Genomic DNA, 22,477 nt, shown 5'->3' with positions numbered 1-22,477 from the left:
ACACATAATCATCTCTTACTAGTGACAACGCATATCACTTTCTCTCAAGGCATTGTGGAACCTGTGTTAATGTTGGTTTGACGTGTCTTCATTTAGACCATAAGGAGACCTTTCTCAAAGAAGCAGATTCTGTCTATAGAGTATTATGAAGGAAGCTCAAAGGAGTGGGTTTATGGAATGATGCCTGTGTTATCTGTTGTTTTAAAAGCCTTTGGAATACTTTATGGATAAATATTATCACATAGAATGAGGTTGTCTTTTATTTCTATACAGAAACAAGAAAGGAACTGGTCCTAGAAAGCAACCCAAAATGGGAAGCACTCTCGGAAGTATTGAAAGAAATTGAGGCAGAGAATACGGAGAGTGAAGCCCTTGGTGGTCCAGGTAGGAAAAAAGGAGATGATGATATTTGCGTTCAGAATCTAGCAAATGAGTCTTTTTGATTAGCTCTTTGCAAATAATTTATACTATTATCTTCTTTATCAAATGTAGAAGAGTAAGTGCCACATGAACACTGAAGTCTTAGTGACAAGCGCCTGTCTGTTCATTTGATGTGATTTTCTCCAGGTTGAATCATTGTATATTCATGAAAGCAGGTTGTTTCACTGGTTGGGTTCTCAGGACTTCTATTTAAAGGTGCAACTAATCAACTATTATATATAGAATGGATAAAAACAACAAAGTCCTACTGTATAGCACAGGGAACTATGTTCAATATCCTGTGATAAACTGTAATGGAAAACAATATAAAAAAGAATGTGTGTGTGTGTACAACTGAATCACTTTGCTGTACAGCAGAAATTCACACAACATTGTAAATCAACTATACTTCAATTAAAAAAAAAAAAAGATGCAGCAAAATCTCTACATACATATTTACCAGGCTTTAAATCTGGAATCCTCCAGGAGAAAGCTAATGGGCTTAAGTTTTAGGTTCTTAGCAAGTGTCTTTTCAAAGAAGCCTCAACTGTATTATGGAATGACATTGACCTAGTGCTAAAAAAATTTCAAGTTTTAGGGCTACTCTCTTCAAACACAAGTATACTAGTAGACTGAACCTGAACTGTAGACTGAACCTGAATTAAGTTTTAAAAATAAAACCAGATAGAAAATAAAACTAGGGCTTCCCTGGTGGCGCAGTGGTTGAGAATCTGCCTGCCAATGCAGGGGACGCGGGTTCGAGCCCTGGTCTGGGAAGATCCCACATGCCGCGGAGCAACTAGGCCCGTGAGCCACAATTACTGAGCCTGTGCGTCTGGAGCCTGTGCTCCGCAACAAGAGAGGCCGCGATAGTGAGAGGCCCGCGCACCGCGATGAAGAGTGGCCCCCGCTTGCCGCAACTAGAGAAAGCCCTCGCACAGAAAGGAAGACCCAACACAGCCAAAAATAAATAAATAAATAAATAAATAAATAATTAAAAAAAAAAAAAGAAAAGAAAACTAAATTTTAAAAAGTATCTGTTGAGGGGAGTATGTGGCACATATACACAGTGGAGTGTCACTCAGCCACAGGAGGAGACGCAGTTGAGCTGTTTGTGGTGGGTGGACGGCCCTGGGTCTGTCGTGCGGGTGAAGTGGGTCGGAGGGAGAGGAGCAGGTGCCGTGCGCTGGCGCATGTGTGTGGAACATAGAAAAAAGAAAGAAAAAGGGGCGGTTCTGGGGAAGCTAGGGGCAGGACAGGAGTGGAGACGCAGGCGTGGAGAGTGGACTTGGGGACACGGGGAGGGGGAGTGGTGGGCTGGGACGAGGTGAGAGAGTGGCACTGACATGTATACACACTACCAAGTGTAGGATGGATAGCTGGTGGGAGGTGGCCGCACAGTGCGGGGAATCGGCTCAGTGCTTTGTGACCACCTGGAGGGAGGGGTGGGATGGGTAGGGTGGGTGGGGGAGGTGCAGGAGGGAGGGGATGTGGGGATGTGTGTGTGTGTGTGGCTGATTCACTTTACTGTGGAGCAGAAACTGACACACCATTGTGGGGCAATTGTGCTCCAGTGAAGATGTTAAAAAAAAAAAAAAAAATCGGGCTTCCCTGGTGGTGCAGTGGTTGAGAATCTGCCTGCTAATGCAGGGGACACGGGTTCGAGCCCTGGTCTGGGAAGATCCCACATGCCGCGGAGCAACTGGGCCCGTGAGCCACAACTACTGAGCCTGCGCGTCTGGAGCCTGTGCTCCGCAACAAGAGAGGCCGCGATAGTGAGAGGCCCGCGCACCGCGATGAAGAGTGGCCCCCACTTGCCGCAAGTAGAGAAGCCCTCGCACAGAAACGAAGACCCAACACAGCCATAAATAAATAAATAAATAAATATTGAGACTTTGAACCCCTTTAAAGCAATAAAGGCAAGCACATAATCCTTATATGAGTAATTATGCTGTGATATTATCCCAGAACTTATGGTGCTGTGATTTAAGACCCAAAGTCATACATGCGCACTTAGAAAAAAAGCATAGAGAATAAAGAAGGGGAAAAAATTACATCTAGCAGCCACTGTTAACATTGGCATATTTCCTTCCTGGTTTTCTTTTGTGTATTTTCTGTTTCACATTGTTAAAGTTATAGTGTAGATATAATTTCTGGATATAGAATTAATAAGCCAAATGATACTGACATTTTTAGAGTTCTCAAGACATATTACCCCATTGATTTATAGAAAGTTTTTATCAATTTTCATTTCTTTTGGAAGTATAAGAGCTTATCTTTTTTCACCCAGCTAGCAATGACTGGCGATTCTGTATATATTTGTGTGTGTATCTACATATATTACACATGTATAACAATTTTATTCATTTGCTCAGAGAAAAATGTTATCTTGTTTCAAATTTTGATGCTTGGGGAGCTCAGTTTTTTCTCAGATGCATTTCTTCTTTTGTGAATTGTCTTAGTTTGCTTTGCTGGTTTAGAGTGTGTCCTCAGTTTGTATCAGCTTTTTATATATTAAAGATATTAACATTTATCATAGTTGCATAAAGTTGATATTTTGTGTTTAGCTTCTTTTTTTTTTTTAGGCAAGAAGTGGATTTATTTAGAGATGCACATTCCATAGACAAAATGTGGTCCATCTCAAAAGGCTTGAGAGCAGCCTGTCTTTAGCTTTTTTAATGCAGCTTTTTATTCTCATACAGTCAATTGATTGATCAATTGATATCTTCTCACAGATATCAATCTTTTCTGAGGTTTCTTCCATTGCTTGTAAGCCTGGAAAATCATCCTCATATGGGGAGATGGAGAATAGTCATCTTTTTTTTCATGATGTATCATTTAACATTTGACTGTATAATCCATTTGTAATTTATTTTGGTATTTCCAGATCCTCTGGAAAATTATTAATTAAAAAGAGCTTCTTTAAAGCCTCCATTATACCACAGCTATACTTCCGTAAGACACTAAATATTTCTGGCTTCACCTTTACCCAGAAGATTTAAGTAGTCCTGCCAGAGAGGTGAAAGCCTTTGATAAGCATCCGAGACCCTTTTTAAACAACTTGTAAAGTATCTTTAGCGCCAAGTGGTGAGCTGTGTCTCTGTGGGGGAAGGGACGAGGGGGTGCGTGGGGTAGGGCGACAAGTGAGGTAATCAGGACATAACGCTGTTTCTAATTTTAGGACACGTTCTCATTTGCGCAAGTGATGACAGGACCTGTTCCCAGCTGCGAGAGTACATCGCTGTCGGAGCAGAGACCTTCTTGTTGAGGCTCTACAGGAAAACCTTTGAGAAGGACAGCAAAGCCGAAGATGTGTGGATGAGGTTTAGGAAGGAGGATGGCTCAAAGAGAATTATGAAATCCAACAAAAGGCCCAAAGGCCTCCGAAACAAAGACAGGGCTTCTGCCAAAGAGAGGGCTCTCAAAAAGAAGAAACCAAGGCTGACTTTAACTCAGATGATGGAACAATCTGAAGAACTGGAGGAGGAGGGGGCTGTCGAGGAGGGCTGTCCGAGAGACGTAAGCAGTAGCCCTGAAAGCTGCTTAGAAGAAATTAAGCACGAGGAGTTTGACTTAAACGTGTCCTCTGATGCCGCGTACGGAATCATGAAAGACCCCCTCACCATTATCCACCCACTCCTGGGCTGCAGCGACCCCTACGCTCTGACACGGGTGCTCCACGAGGTGGAGCCAAGATACGTGGTCCTGTACGACGCAGAGCTGACCTTCGTGCGTCAGCTTGAAATTTACAGGGCAAGTCGGCCCGGGAAACCCCTGAGGCAAGTTGTAAGGAATATGAACTGCGATCTCATGGGCTTCAATTTCACAGTTCTTTAGGATTTACCACAGATAGACCAGTTGCCCATGGGCTTTCTTATCTTTAACGTTACATTGTTATGATGTTGGTTGAGTTTATGAAACCTTACTTGGCATTCTGATCAGTCTGGGAAGTACCAATGTGGAAAGTACGCATGGGAAGGAGGTCGAATGTTGTAGTGGATCCAGGAATCTTAGGGAATGACCCCCTTCTTGTTACTTGCTCTTCTGCTGTTCTGTGCCATATTCTTTATGCATCGGTTGTAGCCTATGGGGCACCGTCTCTGAACAAGCCTAGGAAATTTACAATATCCTAACTTCTACCAAATGTTAATGTAGTTATGACTCAGCTAAATTTCATAATTCTAAAACATCTTTCTTGTAAATCTGAAAAAGTGACTCTAAGTTACAGCCACATAAAACTAAAGTATTTGGGGAATTATTGTACCACGTTTTCTTGAGTTTCAAGAAATATCAGATGAGAAAATGATGCCTCCCAAAGAATATAGTGTTCTGGCTCTCCAGTTATCTGAGGGAAATAAACGGCAAAGTTAATGTCCTGAACTCAGCCTGAACCAAAAGCAGAGCCAAAAGAAACCTTTCTAGCCAGTTTAACGAATGCAACCTTTCAGAGTAGAGGTGAACGGAGGAGGTGGACCAGAAATAACGCAGGATGAAGAGATGAGACAAAGCTGGTAAAATAATTATAGGCTGATAAATTTTTCATACTTTGTTGTTGATCAACATTGGAGATAGCTTGTGTGCACAAAAGTTCTCTGTTGCCTGAATATGGAATAGTGTGATATTTAGAAACAAAAGGTCAGAACCGGAAGGGACCTCAGAGTTCAACCACTTGATCCATCAATGGGAAACTGAGGCCCAGAAATGGTGAATGACTTGCCCTTGGCCACATGATACATTCGTGGAAGAGCTCAGGTCTCTGGACTCATTGGCCAATGGTTTTTTCCCTGCCCGCACTTCAAAGAAATATAAACTAGGAAAATGAAGACCAAAAGAAAAATCGAGGGCTAAAAAGGGAAAATGTCTCTGATAGAAGGTGAAGAAAAGGGGCAGAGGAGGTGCTTCATTCAGCTTCTTAGCAACCAACAAGATAGGAAAGCTGGCCTTTTCTAAAAGAATATGTCAAATTATTTCTTGAGGAGCTTGATATAATCCATGTCTTCTCTGTGTGTTTATATAAAATGTGTGATGACTCGGTTCTGTTAAGACATGAATAAAAAGGAACTGAGAAATTACTTGTGAAGATAAAGGTCATATAGATTTCATTTGTTTATTTTTCACTAACATGAACTTTCATAAGCTGGCCTTTATAACCACCATCCAACTTTTTAAACGATTGTTTGGCAGAGATGCAAAGAAAATTGAAAAAAGAGAAGCCGCTAAGATTGTGTTTTCTGATTTGTTTATAGTTATGAGGAAAGAATTATTCTATCCCTCTTTGTTATATGTCAGTGTTTACCTAAACTCTGTTCCTCCTTTTGATGAAAGAAGAAGAAAAAAATAACCCATGTGGTAATGAGACCTTTAACAGGTGGGGTTTAGGCTGCTTAATTTTAGTAAGTGTGTGATTAATGGAACCTTTTCTTCTCAGTCAAATATTTATTATTTGAACACTCTAGGTTGCTGATTTCAAATGCCATGCTCTTCCTTCCAGGGATTAAAAATTATGTGTTTGCAGCCTAAAAGAGTTCTGTGTTAACTTGCAGGGTTTACTTTCTTATATACGGAGGTTCAACCGAGGAACAACGCTATCTCACTGCTTTGCGGAAAGAAAAGGAAGCTTTTGAAAAACTCATAAGGTAAATACGTAGAAGATCAGTATGAAGGAATCAAAGGCCTTTGAAGATCCAGAGGCTTCTCTGAGTGGGGGAATATCTACTAGCCCTCAGGAAAGATGGAGAGAGGAAGCTGCTGGGGAGGGTCACATCAAGATACACCTATAGTCTGATTCACTCCAGGGTTTATATACATCAACACACATTTCCTTTTCTCTTCCCCTGCTTCTCCACCATCTCCAATTGCTTTTCAGGGGTTTAATAGAATATTAGAAATGTGAAGAAAACTGCTTTTATGTTTATAAAGAAATATAACATAAAACACCAGCAATAGAACTGAAACACTCTCTCCCCCTCCCCCATGTACAAGATTTCTCCCTTCCCTTGGAATCATGATTTTTTTTTTTCCCTTGTAAAATTTCCATTGTCCATGGGTGGGTGACTGCTTTACTGTTTACTGGGAAATATTTTTATGACCTGGTCAGTTCAGATCAATAGAATCACTCTGGGAAAATATTTTTTTAAAGGTGTGACATTGGTCTGAACAGATGTGTGTTTTTTGAGAATGAGTAGCCTTTAATGTTCCAAATCCAAATAGAAAAAGCTTTTGGTTTAAGGTAAGGAAAATGTTTCTAATTGAGATATTCACAAACTACATGGCTACCTCTTACTCCTGCAAGCATTTGAGAAATCGAATAGCCTCCCCCAAGGGATGTCATCAAGGAAATGGCAGCTTGGTGAGAGAAGATGGATCAGATGCTCTCTAAGGAGCCCCAGAAGCCAGGGCAGGGGCTGGACAGGGCATCCTTGATCTGAGCCAGAGAAAAGGCTAGACCGGAGGAGACCATGGCCTGGCCTGGCAGTGACTGGGCCAGACCAGTCTTTCAAGCCTCAGACATTGGCAACATATCAGTGACAGCGAGAGGGCAGAAATCATTTTTAGTGGCAGTTAGCCAGCCAGGACCTAGACAGAATTTCAGAATGGACAGCCATCCTTCAACACTGGCTGTGGGCTCTCAGTATACGCTTAAAATATGCAGATACCCGGGCTTCCCTGGTGGCGCAGTGGTTGAGAGTCTGCCTGCCAATGCGGGGGACACGGGTTCGAGCCCTGGTCTGGGAGGATCCCGCATGCCGCGGAGCAGCTAGGCCCGTGAGCCACAATTACTGAGCCTGCGCGTCTGGAGCTTGTGCTCCGCAACGGGAGAGGCCGTGACGGTGGGAGGCCCGCGCACCGCGATGAAGAGTGGCCCCCGCTTGCCGCAACTAGAGAAAGCCCTCGCACAGAAACGAAGACCCAACACAGCCAAAAATAAATAATAAATAAATAATAATTAAAAAAAAAAAAAATATGCAGATACCCCAGTTCATCCAGGGCATGCGTTCCCAGAAACAGGAGTGCTTATTGAATCAGTGTCATTGAGTCCCTTTGAAGAAACTCAGCACGGTTCGTGGGCAGTTCCCTTCCCTTCCTATCCTCTGTGATTGTGGCATGCCTTAGCCATGGATTCTTGCAGCTATTGGTCCTATAATTATTGGTCAGTCCTTTCAGCTTATGAAAATATGTATATTTTTATTTTCAATTTTGATTGAAGCATAGTTGATTTACAATGTGTTAATTTCTGCTGTACACAAAGTGATTCAGTTATACATATATGTACATTGTTTTTCATATTCTTTTCCATTATGGTTTATCACAGGATATTGAATATAGTTCCCTGTGCTATACAGTAGGACTTTGTTGTTTATCCATCCTATATATATACTAGTTTGCATCTGCTAATCCCAAATTCCCCAAACTTCCCTCCCCTAGCCCCCTCCCCTTTGTGAAGTCTGTTCTCTATGTCTGCGAATCTGTTTGCATTTCATAGATATGTATTTTCTATTAATGTGCTCTGTGAGATAGTTTATATGTGTGTACATATGCTTTTTGAAAAAGTATTCCAGAAAGTGTTATAACAAACCAGGTATTATGCAGACTACCTCTTCTTGTCTAGAGCCTTTAGCGCCTCTCTGTGTCTCCTAGACCTTCATCTCCCAAGACTCAAACAGTCAACAGATACTTCTTGAGCATCTATTATGAGCCAACCCCTGTGCTAATGTTAAAGTGCTGGAGTCACAGTGGTGCAGAAAAAGGCTCTGTCCAGCCTCCTAGAGCTTATCCCCTAGTGGAAAAGACAAACATTGAATGATTATGAATAATATCATAAATAGACAAGGGCAGAGGGCGGCGGGCTGCAAAGGTAAAAGAAAAGGGTATCCTACGAGAGTCTGTCAAAGAGATCTGACCCAGTGTGGGATGTCAGGGACGGCGTCACTGAAGGAGTGACCTTTAAGCTGACCCGTGGAGCATGTGTGCTGGTTGCTAAGTGGACGAGGTGGGCCGGGGTTTCTGTTGAACGAGGGGGTGTGTGAAAGCTCAGAGGTGCGCAAGGCCTGTTAAGGATTTAGAACTTGACTCTGTAGCCAGTAAGACGGCACTGAAGAGTTCTAATTAGGAAAGTGACATAGAGTATTTTTTAAAGGCTCTCTCTGGCATCAAACTGAGGAATGGATGGAGCAGGGAAGGAGTCAGGAAAGCTGTTGCAATTGTCTGATAAGAACCGGTGGCAGCCAGGATTAAGTTGATGGAGGGAAGGGGACAGATTTAAGAGATATCGAGGAAATGGCATCAAAGAATTGGTGCTGCTGGATGTGGGCCAGTACCTCCTAATTGCTCCTTCACTCTTTTTAAAATATCCTTTGCCTAAGGCTTCTCTGATTAAAGTAACTGTCTCTAAATCACAAATGAGCCCATGGAGCTAAAATATTCAGATTAGGTTGTTGGTGTTCATGTTGAGGGTCCCCAAGACCACCCTCAGGCTCAGTGATTCACCAGAAGGACCCACAGGAGTCAGAAAAACTGGTATTCTCACAGTTATGATTTATTACAGGGAAAAGGACACAGAGTAAAATCAGCAAAGGGAAAGAACACACGGGGCCAAGTCCAGGAAAATCCAGCATAAGCTGCTGAGTGTCCTCTGCCCGTGAAGTCGCAGGAACGTGCTTAATTCTCCCAGTGCCAGCGTGTGACAGCACACGCTCAGTGTCGTCCACGGGAAAGCTTACCCAAGACTTGGGGTCCAGCGTTTTTATTGGGAGTCAGTCATATAGACATAGTACTCAAGTGACAGACTCCAGCTCCCTGGAGCAAAAACAGGTATTCACTAGAAATCACACTGTTGGCGTAAACCATCTGATCACACTGGTGCCGTGTGGTCCCAGGCATATAAAAACCCTCTTATCAGGCGTTGTATTCCAAGAGCTCAGACCTCAACTCCCAGAAGCTGGCCAAGGGCTTCTGGGAAGACAAGCTGAGGAGACAGGCCTTTCCTGGGAATGTGCAGGGGTTGAGCAGCCCAGGCCTGCTCCCTTAACCCTTTCCTGCACAGTGTTGTAGCCAAGGGGGGCCTGGTAGGCTCTGAGTAGGTGAGTTTTATGCTCCAGGCCTCCTTCCCGTGACTGCTTCTTCTCCAGTGCATCAGAACCTGGCCTAGAAAAAGAGTGGATTGTAGCCAGGTATCGGGGACCACATGCCATTCCCAGCTTATACAAGTGATTTTACACTCGAAGGGCTCAGTGTCAAGGCTTGGGTAAGCCTGACACATACTGGAAACTTCACTCAGCAGAACCGGGGGTACAGACTTTCTCCTATGTTTCAGTCTCTACAGTAATTTCCATACCAGGTTTTGATGTCATTTTATCTATGGTCTGGCATAATTTTATAAACTCTCAGTGGTGATTGTCTACTTATTATGTTAGATCTTCCCATATTACACAGATAGTTATGCCGTTCAGAATCTTAAGATATTTACTTTCCCAGAAAACTTGGGGAATTTGAGAAGTGTTTGTTTTGAAAAGCAAAATATATGTGAGGTGCATGGCTGAAAGAGCATTTGCACTAAGCCTGGACTTAGAGAAAAATTTAATGTGAGACCGAGGGAATGTGCTTTTGCCAGGACCTCCATGAGTGATGTTGTAAGAACAAAAGCAATGCTACTATTTAAAATAACCAGAGAGGAATGAATCAGGCGAACTGGCAATGAAAGGACTGTGTGACTGGACCGGAGATCAGTAGGTTACAGATGTCAAGTAAAGAGAAAGAAGGTTACACTTGTAAGTATTGCTAATAAAATGCTCCCTGCGTCCAAAAATTCGTAATAACATTCTGAGTATACATAGTTTTGGAGAGGTCACCACTTTTCAAAGAAAAGGGTTATTAGCTTATTTGAAATTTTACAGTTAGAAAATATGATCACAAAATGGGTTAGCGTGAGGGCTTGAATAAACGCCCATTTGAAGAGACTTTAGTCCAGTGTCTCCTCCCTGTGTTGTCACGTTGTACAAGCTCTTCAAATATCACTGAAGATGTTAAGGCAAAATTAAGAAACCACAGTACTTTAAGTGGAAATAGGGACCTGAATTGTTTAGTTATTATTTTGTGTCTATCACATAGAGTAACTTGAAAAATTATGCAAATGTTGAAAGCAAGAGACTGAATGTAAGTCTGGCAAATTTCTGTTAAACTAATTTGAGTTACTGATTAGGAAGACTTACTATTTTCTTCACAACCCTGGTTTCATTTCAGGAGTATATTTTTTTCTCAGATTCAATTTGCAGTTATAACATTTCATAGTAAACTAGCTGTTTTTTAACAGTATTAACTGAAACAGTTGTGGAATCATTTGAAAGAAAATCTGTTTTTTAGCATATCGTGGATAATTAGGGGATGAGGTTGCTACATTGTAAGAAAAGTATGGTTATAATAACAGCTGACATTTGTATAGTGCTTCCTGTGTGCCAGGCACTCTTCTGAGTGCCTTACGTATATTATGTGATCCTTGTAACAGTCTCTTTGAGGTTAGATTTTAGTATCATCCCCATTTTACAGACAAAATTGAGGGACAGAGCCATTAAACAACCTGCCTAAAGTCACACAGCTGATAAGTGGTTTCAGATTCACGAAACATGGGTCCAGAGTCTGCATTCTAACTCACTGTGCTCTACAGCCACAATTACAAATTAATCAGGAAATGAGGATGCCCTCACATGTGATAGCTTAGCGAGTAAGGTAAGTGGAGATAAAGAAGAAAAAAAAATCCCCCATGTTGATCCCAAATATAAAAGAAAAAGAAATTTAAGAGCAGTAAGTTTTTTGAACGGTTTGCCCCTTGCCCCCAGCTGGAGTCTAATAGGTTTAACGGGGCCGTAATGAATGGCTGCCAGAGCCATTGTCACTGCAAAGAATCCTTCATCAGCAACACTTGACACCAGTACTGAGAATGACGAGGGAGCACGGAACTGGAACTATTGCCTGCCTCCTTGCGATCTATTCATAAAATGTTATACTGGTAATAACTTTGCATTTGTATATTGTTTCAAATAGTAAAGAATTTAAACTTGGAGTTTCTGTTCTCTGGTGGAATCTCTCCATGGTACCCTGCCCTAAAACATCATGTATCCAGAGTGGTTGGGGAATTGCTCCATCTGATTTTATTTCCTTTCATTGGAAAATCCTTTTTGTTTGAGTCCTTGTTGAAATCATTAGTTGCTGATGAAGATTCCTCTTGTTTCACCTTCCCCGGCCTCTTTTATTGCAGTCAGTCAGTTCCACGGTTTTCACGTTGCCGTGAAACTCAGTTGCAAGCCCAGCGAGGGCAGAGACCCAGCCTTATACATCTTTTCTGTCAGCCTGGCACAGAGGAACACACAGTGCTTGCTCTTTCCTGAACTGATTATAACATCCTTTACTGGTTTTGAAAAATAAGACTATGGCAAACCTGGCCTACTCTTCCTGTGGTTATTGAGGATCTTGCCATGATTCTGGTTCCTGATTACAAATCTGAGTTAGGATTGTACAGGCTTGTCAATCTACTGGGTTTAAGATACTGAGCTTCCTTGAAGACAGGAATTATCGGGTAACCATATTTGTATCCAAAATACCTCGCACAACATGTGGGAGCCCTCTGTAAATGTTTTAAGTAAACGCACAAGTGAGTGAATTGATGCTGCTCTACTGCATAACCTGAGATGCTGATTTTTTTGTTTAAATCTTTTGTTGGAAATTTGCTTTCTAATATTAATCTTGATTTTCCTTTAAAACCGAGGGTGTTTAATGGGGCCTCCCACCTGGAGTTTTTTAAATCAAAGCTTAACCATGTATTGTTTTCATTTCTTTTAATCATTGATTTTTTATTATTATTTATTTAATTTTTTTTTTGGCTGCATTGGGTCTTCGTTGCTGTGCATGGGCTTTCTCTAGTTGTGGTGAGCGGGAGCTACTCTTTGTTGCGGTGCGCGGGCTTCTCATTGAGGTGGCTTCTCTTGTGGAGCACGGGCTCTAGGCGCATGGGCTTCAGTAGTTGTGGCACATGGGCTCAGTAGTTGTGGCTCACAGGCTCTAGAGCGCAGGCTCAGTAGTTGTGATGCACAGGCTTAGTTGCTCTGCGGCATGTGGGATCTTCCTGCACCAGGGCTCAAACCCGTGTCCTCTGCATTGGCAGGCAGATTTTTAACCATTGCACCACCAGGGAAGTCCCTAATCATTGATTTTTAACGATCCTATTTATGATTAGTCTGAAAATATTGAGATATAAATTATCTGAATCCTTTTCAATGTTCAGTAACACATTTAGCACATTTTTATAAAAAGTCTCAATAATCTCTCTGTGGCATTTTTCACATGCTTCTTTCATGCCGCAAAGTGTTTAGAGGACATACAGAATAGAAAATAAATAACAGTATTTTTTAACTCTGGAAGATGAGCAGGAGTACCCAACCAAGAAACTCTTTCTGCTTCCTTTACACATCACTTGACTGTGCATATTTACTTCTAATGTTTCCTGTATTCTCTTTTACCACTACAGTTATGTGGATCATTTTGTGTATTATAATTAACAAAAGATTAAAATCTGGAATTTTAAAATTAGCTCAAAAATGTTGAAGATGTTTTTCTCCCACCCCCAGGGAAAAGGCTAGCATGGTTGTCCCTGAAGAAAGAGAAGGAAGAGACGAAACGAACCTCGACCTCGTAAGAGGCTGTGTATCTGCAGGTGCTCCCACCGACACACGCAAAGCCGGTGAGTCCTGCCCTTTGCCCAACACTCCTGCTGCCTGTGCAGGAGGCTGTGAGGTTCCAGAGTTTCTCTGCAGAAGCTTGGTTTTTCTCAGTAAGCTCTTAAACGTGCGTGTCTGCTCCCATACCCTGGTCTCAGCTGGCCGTTTACTAGCCACGTGTCCTTCCTGGATCTTGGGCTCCTCACCTGTAAGATAAGTGGGGTTGTGATCTATGCATCAGCATTGGAAATCAGTTATGCTCGCGCACTGGTTGAGATTCAGAGTGTACTTTTGCCAAGAAACTTTTGTAAATGGTGATTAGGTTCTTACCTTTACCTGAAGAGGCCAGTTTGCCCATAGATAAAGAGTCAGGATTGTTTGGGGTGCGTTCCCACTTCCCTGTCTGTGTTTGTTGGTTGCTTCTTGGCGCTTTTCCAGATCCCAGGTGTGTGGTACTCTCACTGCCATGCAGCCTCCCAGCAGTGGCTTCCACCAAGACCTGCTGGATGCCACATGCACCATGGTCCAGGGTTAGCCATGTCCCACGCCCCAGGCCCCGTTTCCGCATGTCAGCAGCTGCTTTCAGCCAAGAGGTGTGGGAAAAACAATACAGTTGAGCCCTTTTCTCCTTTGGTGGGGTCCAGTGCAGTTAAAGCAGTGGGTCTCAGAATTTAGCGTACTTAAGAATAACCTCTGATGCTTGTTAAAACTGTGGATTCATGGACCCCAGTCCATAGAAATTCCAAATCGATAGATCTGAAATGGGGTCAGTGTCTGATGGACGTGGTCCTTGGACCATACTTTGGGAAACACTGCCTCAGGGTATCTTTTGAAGAAGATTCTTATTAACTCAAATAGGTTGGGGACATGTCCTGCAGAACAACAGAATGTCAAGCAATATGAATAAGGTAGTTTGGAGCAAGTAGGTACCACACAGAAAGCTGTTCACAGAAATCTGCCCTTTCGAGTTCAGTCCTCTAAGCGCTTGTGTTAGCTTTCCTTTGCTGCTGTAACAAATTGCCACAAACTTAGTGTCTGGAAACAACACACATTTATTATCTAACAATTATTATTTTACAATCCAAAGTCCAAATGGGTTTCACTGAGCTCAAATGAAGGTGTGTGCAGGGCTGCGATCCCCCTAGAGGCTGCAGGGGAGAATCCCTTCCTCTTCCAGGTTATCCAGGCCACCTGCATCCCTTGGCCCATGGCTCCTTCCTCCCGCTTCAAGGTCAGCAGCTCCAACTCTGAGCTTCCTGCTTCCCTCTTTCATTATAAGGACCCTTGGACCTACCTGGATAATCCAGAATAATCTCCCAATCTTGAGATCCTTAATTTAATCACATTTCCAAAGTCACCTTTGCCGTGTAAAGTAACATATTGACAGGTTTCAGGGATTAGGACATGGACATCATCAGGGGGCCACTATTCTGCCTACAACAGCACTTCTGAGTCCTTCAACCAGCAGCGTTGGCATCACCTGGGAGCCTGTTAGAAATGCAGGGTCTTTGACCCTATTCCAGACCTACAGAAACAGTAGGTACTTTAACTCCATCCCAGGTGATTCATATGCACGTTAGTGGGAGAAGCTCTGTGCTCTTGTTTTTCCCAGCTTCTCCCATTTTCCCATCTCTGGACTCATTGATACAAGCACTAAAAGCTCCAAATTTTTTCACAGCAGTCCACAAGGCAGTTTATTCAGAGAACATTTCTAAGCATCTACTATGTCCTAGGAATTGGGACGACGATGATCAGTAAAATGTGGTCAGTGCAACAGTGAGGGGCCATAAAGCAGGGGTCCCCAACCCCTGGGCCACGGACCGATACTGGTCTGCAGCCTGTTAGGAACCGGGCCGTCCAGCAGGAGGTGAGCAGCAGGTGAGTGGAGCTTCATCTGCCGCCCCCCGTGGCTCCCCGTGGCTCGCATCACCGCCTGAGCCATCCCCCCGCACACCCACACACCCCACCCCCGTCCGTGGAAAGACTGTCTTCCACGAAACCAGTTCCTGGTGCCAGGAAGGTTGGGGACCGCTGCCATAGAGGAACCACAGAGGGAAGATGATGGCAAATGCTAGTATTTGTGAATCCTAAGTAAGGAAGTACCAAGAGACCCCAATTTCCTACTAGCTCTATTTAGTTTAAGGGAAATTGCCTTAAACTCTAAATAAACCTTTCTATAATATGGAAAAGTGTGGAATAACATGTCATACTGTGTAACCAGGCATCGGAGATTAACAGCAGAAACATAGATTTTTAACTTTGTGCTCTTCCATCTTTGAGAGTTATTCCTCAGTGACATTAAAGTGCTTCTTTTTCTTCATAGGCGGCCAGGAACAGAATGGTACCCAGCAAAGTATCGTTGTGGACATGCGCGAGTTTCGAAGCGAACTCCCATCTCTGATCCACCGTCGGGGCATTGACATTGAGCCAGTGACCTTAGAGGTCGGAGACTACGTGCTGACTCCAGAAATGTGCGTGGAGCGCAAGAGCATCAGTGATTTGATTGGCTCTTTGAACAACGGCCGCCTCTACAGCCAGTGCGTCTCCATGTCCCGCTACTACAAGCGGCCGGTGCTTCTGATCGAGTTCGACCCCACTAAGCCCTTCTCTCTCGTGTCCCGAGGCGCCTTCCATCAGGAGATCTCCGGCGGCGACATCAGCTCCAAGCTCACGCTCCTCACGCTGCACTTCCCCAGGCTCCGCGTCCTCTGGTGCCCCTCCCCGCACGCCACCGCGGAGCTGTTTGAGGCGCTGAAGCAGAACAAGCCACAGCCGGACGCTGCGACGGCCATGGCCGTGACAGCCGATTCCGAGACCCTCCCCGAGGCAGAGAAGTATAATCCCGGTCCCCAGGACTTCTTGTTAAAAATGCCAGGGGTAAATGCCAAAAACTGTCGCTCCCTGATGACCAACATTAAGAACATCGCTGAATTAGCAAGCCTGTCCCTCGACAAGCTGGTGCTCCTGCTGGGGAACGTGGCAAATGCCAGGCAGCTCTATGACTTCATTCACACCTCCTACGCAGAGGTCATCTCCAAAAGGAAAATGGAAAAATGAACGGTGGTGCCTGTTTTCTTATTCCGTGACTGTGCTTCTCAGCTGCTCCTTGCCTGCCCTCACAGGTCTTTATTAATTATTAGCCCAGTAGCTCATTCTCTGCCAGTCTTTGAATGATTAGGCTGTTTCCTGGGTCAGGGGGCCAGAGGCCAAGGCTGGGCTCTGAACTTTGCGTTCAGGAATCATTTTTACTTCCCACGCCTGCTCTCCTCCTTCCCTGCACCATCCATGCCAGGTCTAGTACGTTCCATTTTTACATGAGGTGTTGTCAGGATCAGGGAAAGTGTCTGCAGGTGTTTATAGAAGGCCATTTCTGAAACACGCAAAAACTTAGGTTTCCTCCACAGACTGAAAACGCACATCGTGCTCTTACACTCTGTCTACAGAGGGGCTCCCAGGACACTGAGAAGGGAACATCTCTGCCATTCCCGACCTGTTCTCCCCTCCAGGTTTTCCTCAGCTGCGTGCTCCTTCCACGTGTCTGCCTCTGGGATACATTCGTGGGGACTTCCGATTGCTAATTGAAGAAAGGCAGCCACCCTAAGCCCGGCCGACCGGTCTTCTGATCACCTGGAGATGTGTAGCACGTACTATAACTGGATTGTTCAAAACATAAAATGAATTACCTATTTACAGAATTGGATGACGTGGGTGAAGGAGCCCTGAAAATGCTCAGTTTTTATAGCTATTTATCCTCCTAAGTCCCAGCAGAGTCTCTTAGACTTCCTCCTTCCCAGCCTCTCCTCTCCTGTCCTGGGACCCCCAGCTCGGTTCCTCTCCCGGGTCTCCGCCCACCACATCCCTGTACCAGAGCAGCCTCCTGCGCCTCTGTGTGGGGACTGCCACGCAAGCAAAGGAGGGACCCACAGCGTTTAAGATTTGATTTTCCTTCCTTGAGTCAGAAGGGTTGTAAGGAGATGGAAGGTCAATGCATAGAATATATAAAAATCCTAAAGAAATATTTATATATTTTAAAATCCATAAAGAAAACAGTCTCATTCCAAACCTCCTTCTGGTCCTTACTGAAGTATACGTACAGGACATTCACAGCATCTTTGTGCAGTTTTTAAACTTTTATATTGAAACATTATGAACTTAGGTATGATTCACATGTTTAGTGATGAGTAGTAAGTTTTCTACCTCAAGAGCTGCTGTAGACATCAGTTCCGCTGGCCACATCACATAGGGTCACGTTTTGTCGGCCGTGTTTTTATTTGTTACACTGTTGGAACTCAGAGTCGACAGTGGACCATGTAACGCAAAGTGGTCTTCAACTTTAACAGAAGTCTTTCAACTGTCATCTCCAAACCGAACCCTTCATCTTGATTTCTTGGTATGTCGACATATGTTGAAGTGTATGGATTTTGAACTCTATACAAGGATACCACAAGAATGAATTAAGGGGTGTCCAGGAACCATATTTCTTATCATCTAACTCTGTAGAGTGATTTGGAGAGGAGAGAAGAAGACAAGGAACAAAAATTAGTTTAAGGCAGAATAAAGATTTGGGCTACTAATTTTGTCCCAGGGTTAAAAATATACCCTTGAGAATAGGAAAACAAAAATGTCAGGCACATATGTTAACTTTCACTTTTGTATGCATTTCTTTCTTTAAGCATTCAGTCATAGTTGAAAGTACATTAAAATAGATACCACCTCAAATAGTAATGGTTATTATAATTTTGCTTCACTCTATCCTAGCACTTCTGCTTGAGAAGTGTAATTTCTGTTTTTTTCTCCTGGTATAATTCCACCTGCCTTTTATTGTTCTTTCATTACTTAAAAGGAAAATCCAAACAGAGCACATTCTTTGATAAGGGTTTCACTCCAAGTTAAGTTTTCAAAAATAAGCTCTAAAAGCTACCATTTTAAATAGTCCTTGTTATCTGCTACAACATAGAAAACAGTCTTAGTTGTATTTAGAGAGCCAGTGTCTTCTGGCTCCCAAATTCTGTTATTTGCTGTTGTACCTACTAGACATCTTAAGACAGTGCACCAGCTCATGTGTGTTTGAATTATGAACGATAGTGTCTAATGAACTCTAAAATGGTCATTATAGTTGAAAGGCTCTCACTGCCACTTCCTCTCCCAACTAAATAAATATATTTTAGTGTCTCCAGTTGTGGAAAGCCTTCAATACAACCATCATGTATTTACTTTTGCCAGATTCTTTTACAATTTTTACAATCTAAGAATCTTTGGCAAAGAACTAGAAATGCATGCAGTTGCAAAAAACTGTATCACTTTATTTTCTAGCATCATTTTATTAACTTTGCCTTTTTCTTTCAAAATCACGAACATCCAGTTTACTTATGAACTCATGCTGAGCTTTTTAAAAATCTTTTTTAAAACCCTTTTTAAAAACTTGGGACCAACATTATTCTAGTTTACAAGTTTTTTGCATAAAACTTTGAGCATATGAAATATTGTGAGAAGTCGTTTTCAGTTTTGTTTAACTCACAGTGTCTCTCTTGATACTTTCTTAAAGTTATATAAGACGAAATCATTTTTAATAGTGGCCATAAATAATATCCTTTTGGCAGTAAGTTACTGTTTCTTTAATCTGAGGCTTAGTATGTCTATATGTCTACGTATGTTTGGGCACGTCCAGAATGCAGTTTCCCAGCTCATGAGGGACTGAAAATAATTGTCTCATTTATCAACCCACTGAGACACAGAGGGTTAAGTCTAGATTCAGTTGTGTTGAGATAACAGAATATAGAGTTAATAAATGGCCTCCAGCAGGAAAACCTACACTGAAGCAAATCTGGAGAAGTGGGTGAGGAGAGAAAGACAGGAATTATTAGTCTTTGCTTTAGTTTTTCAAGCATAATTTGATTTTCTTTTGGCTCAGAAAACTTCTTTAGGGAAATTCCCTTTTCTTTTGTGTTCAGTTTAACCTACAAATGTCCCCTTAAGAACCAACATTTTAGGAAAATTCTTTTCTCAGGCTTGGGCATATTAAAATTTACCCAGGCTTTGACATGAGTTGTCACTTTTCTACATTATTTTGCTTTCTATTTTGGTTTATAGCTATTTCCTGTCTGATTCTGGACTTCAGTGCTTAAGTTACCATCTTTATCCATGGGTATTTGGTGGCCTACACCACTGTTGTTTTTTTGATGTAAGGGTATATAAGCCAAAATTTGTATGGGAAGGAGACCTAACCATTTACATCAATTTGTAACAGAGTTGTTTGTGTGTGTTTTAATAACGTGTATTTATTCGGTATTCTCCTCAGCATTCTGTGGGCAAAATAAAAATAACCATGTATAGTGAAAGGGAATATATTCCCAGTGCATTATAGTTACCAGTGTGTTGGTAAATATAATTTAAAATTCAGAGAATATTTAATTGGTTTTTTTTTAATGCAGAGTAAACGATTAAAGCTGAAAGGTGCTTTGAACCACTGCTTTGGCATTTGACTTGCTTGGTAAACCCAGTTTCTAAGGCATCAGAGTATTTTTCTTTTGGTTATTTTCCTTTACTGTTTTTCATTTTGTAGCATGTGTCCTTAAGGAGGGGGGAAAACAATTCTCCTTCTGAAAATACTCATTTGTTGACAATGTAATGAATATGGGGTAAGTATAATGCCTGGGACACCTTAACAAAGATTAATTTCCTGCCACCCCTGACTCATACATCAAACGTTCCTTTTAAAGTTAAAAGAAGTAAATTACTCTTTTAACACATTGCGAATTTATTGTAGCCTCTTAAACAAGTTAATCGTTAGTTTACTAATTGACTCATTTCGATGATTTAAGTATTTTGCTTCTGCTTTGAAATGTAGAACCAAAACCCTCTTTAACATAAGGTGTCAGACAGTTTATTTCTCAAAATGTTTTAATGTCCGAATACTCTGGTAGAATGATGAACCCTTACTCAGTAGTAATATAACTCACATTTATTAGCATTTGTGCTTTATCTCATTTAATCCTCATGGTAAAGCCATAAAGGTACTATTACTTAAAATCCTCTCTTACAATGATGAAACTGAGGCACAGAGAGGTTAAGTAATTTTTCCAAGGTCACCCAGTAGTAAATGGTGGAACCATGATTGGAACTCAAGCAGTTTGACTCCACAGCCCATGATGAAAAACTGGGGGCAAAGGAGGGCCGGTGGAGAGTGGGAGACTGTGCTTTGTGTCCCCTTTCATGAATCTAATGACACATACAGAAAAAGCAGATTGGTTTGTTTCCATGCCTGTCAGAGAAGCGTCAAGAGCAGGTAATGCAGAACTTGGAAAGAGGTCCAAGAGAGTACTGAGTGCCCGTTCTCTGTAGACCTGGATGTTGCCTAGTGGCCTCTGCTGCCCAGGGATTATCTGATTTTCTAGGGCTGGGAACCTTTTGCTGACTGATAAGGAAGGCTGTTTTGCAAGCTTATAAGAATAGGGGTTAATCTGCAGAAAACTGATAGCATTACAAATGATGCTTGTACAGTAACACCACAAAGAACATTGCCTAGTGGGACATTAACCAGTTTTGCATTTGTTAGCAAATTTATTCAGCATTCCTTTGACCAACTACAAATCTCCAGGTCCTTGAATTTTCTCTTGAATCAGTCTTGACATCTTACTGGTTTCCTCATTAATTGAACTGAAAAAAATCTTTGACTTCTGTAATTTTTCTATTTGTATGAGAGTCATGTTTTTAACCTTTTGAAAATTGTGCTTTGCAAATGGTGTTGCCAACATGAGCTCCCATGTAATGATGAATCCATATTTCCAGCCTCATTGATCCTAAAATGAAACCTTGTAAACTAGAAGGTGGATTTTATTACATATATATACATATATATATTTAAGTACTTTGGAACTAAGACATTAATATTAAAAACTATAAATTGATTAAATATTTAAGAACTATAGACACATTTTAAGATGCTGGTTCAGTGGCCCTGTCTTTCTCATTCTGTTTACAAAAGCTCAATGGAATCTTTAATCTGAATTCCTTTTCTTTGTCATATTATCAGTGTTAAAGAGACTTGATTCATGAATGAGAAAAAAGAGAAGTTTCAGATATTCCCAAGGATCCATTTGCATGAAGCAGGTATTTCTACACGGAAAGAACAGTGCTCCCTGAGGGCCTGGGAGACAGGTAAACAAAATCAACTTGTGATTTCAAACAAGGGAATTTCCTGGGGTTCATGAAAATAGTAAATAAACTGGGTCTGATGAAATGATGACACAGTATATTTGAGATGATATTTGGGGACACTTTTCCTGTAATGATAAGCTCCAGAATTTTGGTGTCAATGAGAGAATGCCTTTCACTGAGTAAGAGATTTGCTTCCCTGTGCAACTTTGTTTCTGGGAAAAGTGACACCCGGCAGAAGCTTAGGGAAGAAGAAAGCTCAGTAGACCAAGGGAAGCGTGACCAGGCAGGTTTGTTTTTGGCATAAGGCGTTTATTGCATAAGGCAGAGGGCTCTCTCTGGGTTCAGTGCTGTAACAGTCCGTGCCATCAAGGACATTCAGTCGTGCAGTAAAGAGAAGTCAAACAAAGAACATGAGCAAGTAGAATAATAAAAATGCCACAAGAGAGGGTGCTCCAGGGGCCAGAGGAAGATGTCATATCCAATGGTAGGGAGCAGGGATGGCCTCAGAGAGAAGATAGAATTCAAGATGAGTCTTAAAGAACAGCTATAATTTCATCAGATGGAGATGCAGACAGCGCACTTAAGTCCCGGTCCAGAGCACTAGCAAAGAAGCAGATGGGGAGATTAACCAAGATGGCGGAGTAGAAGGACGTGCTCTCACTCCCTCTTGCGAGAGCACCAGAATCACAACTGGCTGCTGGACAATCATTGACAGGAAGACCCTGGACTTCACCAAGGAGGACACCCCACGTCCAAGGACAGAGGAGAAGCCACAGTGAGACGGTAGGAGGGGCGCAATCAGAGTAAAATCAAATCCCATAACTGCTGGGTGGGTGACTCACAGACTGGCAAACACTTATACCACAGAAGTCCACCCACTGGAGTGAAGGTTCTGAGCCCCACCTCAGGCTTCCCAACCTGGGGGTCCGGCAAAGGGAGGAGGAATTCCTAGAGAATCAGACTTTGAAGTCTAGTGGGAATTGATTGCAGGACTGTGACAGGACTGGGGGAAACAGAGACCCCACTCTTGGAGGGCACACACAAAGTAATGTGTGCATCGGGACCCAGGGGAAGGAGCAGTGACCCTGGGGGAGACTGAACCAGACGTACCTGCTGGTGTTGGGGGGTCTCCTGCAGAGGCGAGTGGTGGCTCTGTTTCACCGTGGGGATAAGGACACTGGCAGCAGAGGTCC

At 42.5% G+C, this 22,477-nt stretch overlaps 1 protein-coding gene across 1 annotated transcript in view; it reads left to right on the top strand.

Annotated features, from left to right (window-relative positions):
• ERCC4 (ERCC excision repair 4, endonuclease catalytic subunit) overlaps nucleotides 1–20,998 on the top strand; it is a 36,950-nt gene extending 15,952 nt beyond the window's left edge. The window contains exons 7-11 of the mRNA XM_007188371.2: nucleotides 274–384; nucleotides 3,602–4,199; nucleotides 5,964–6,056; nucleotides 13,038–13,150; nucleotides 15,451–20,998. Coding sequence (XP_007188433.2) covers nucleotides 274–384; nucleotides 3,602–4,199; nucleotides 5,964–6,056; nucleotides 13,038–13,150; nucleotides 15,451–16,184 — 1,649 coding nt within the window. The 3' untranslated portion in view covers nucleotides 16,185–20,998. The remainder of the gene's footprint in view (nucleotides 1–273; nucleotides 385–3,601; nucleotides 4,200–5,963; nucleotides 6,057–13,037; nucleotides 13,151–15,450) is intronic.
• The last annotated feature ends 1,479 nt before the right edge of the window (nucleotides 20,999–22,477 follow it).

The sequence above is a fragment of the Balaenoptera acutorostrata genome, chromosome 15 (assembly GCF_949987535.1).
Source record: "Balaenoptera acutorostrata chromosome 15, mBalAcu1.1, whole genome shotgun sequence".
Classification (NCBI taxonomy): Eukaryota; Metazoa; Chordata; class Mammalia; order Artiodactyla; family Balaenopteridae; genus Balaenoptera; species Balaenoptera acutorostrata.
The sequence above is the reverse complement of the archived record's forward strand: the minus strand, read 5'-3'. Positions and strand labels throughout refer to the sequence as shown.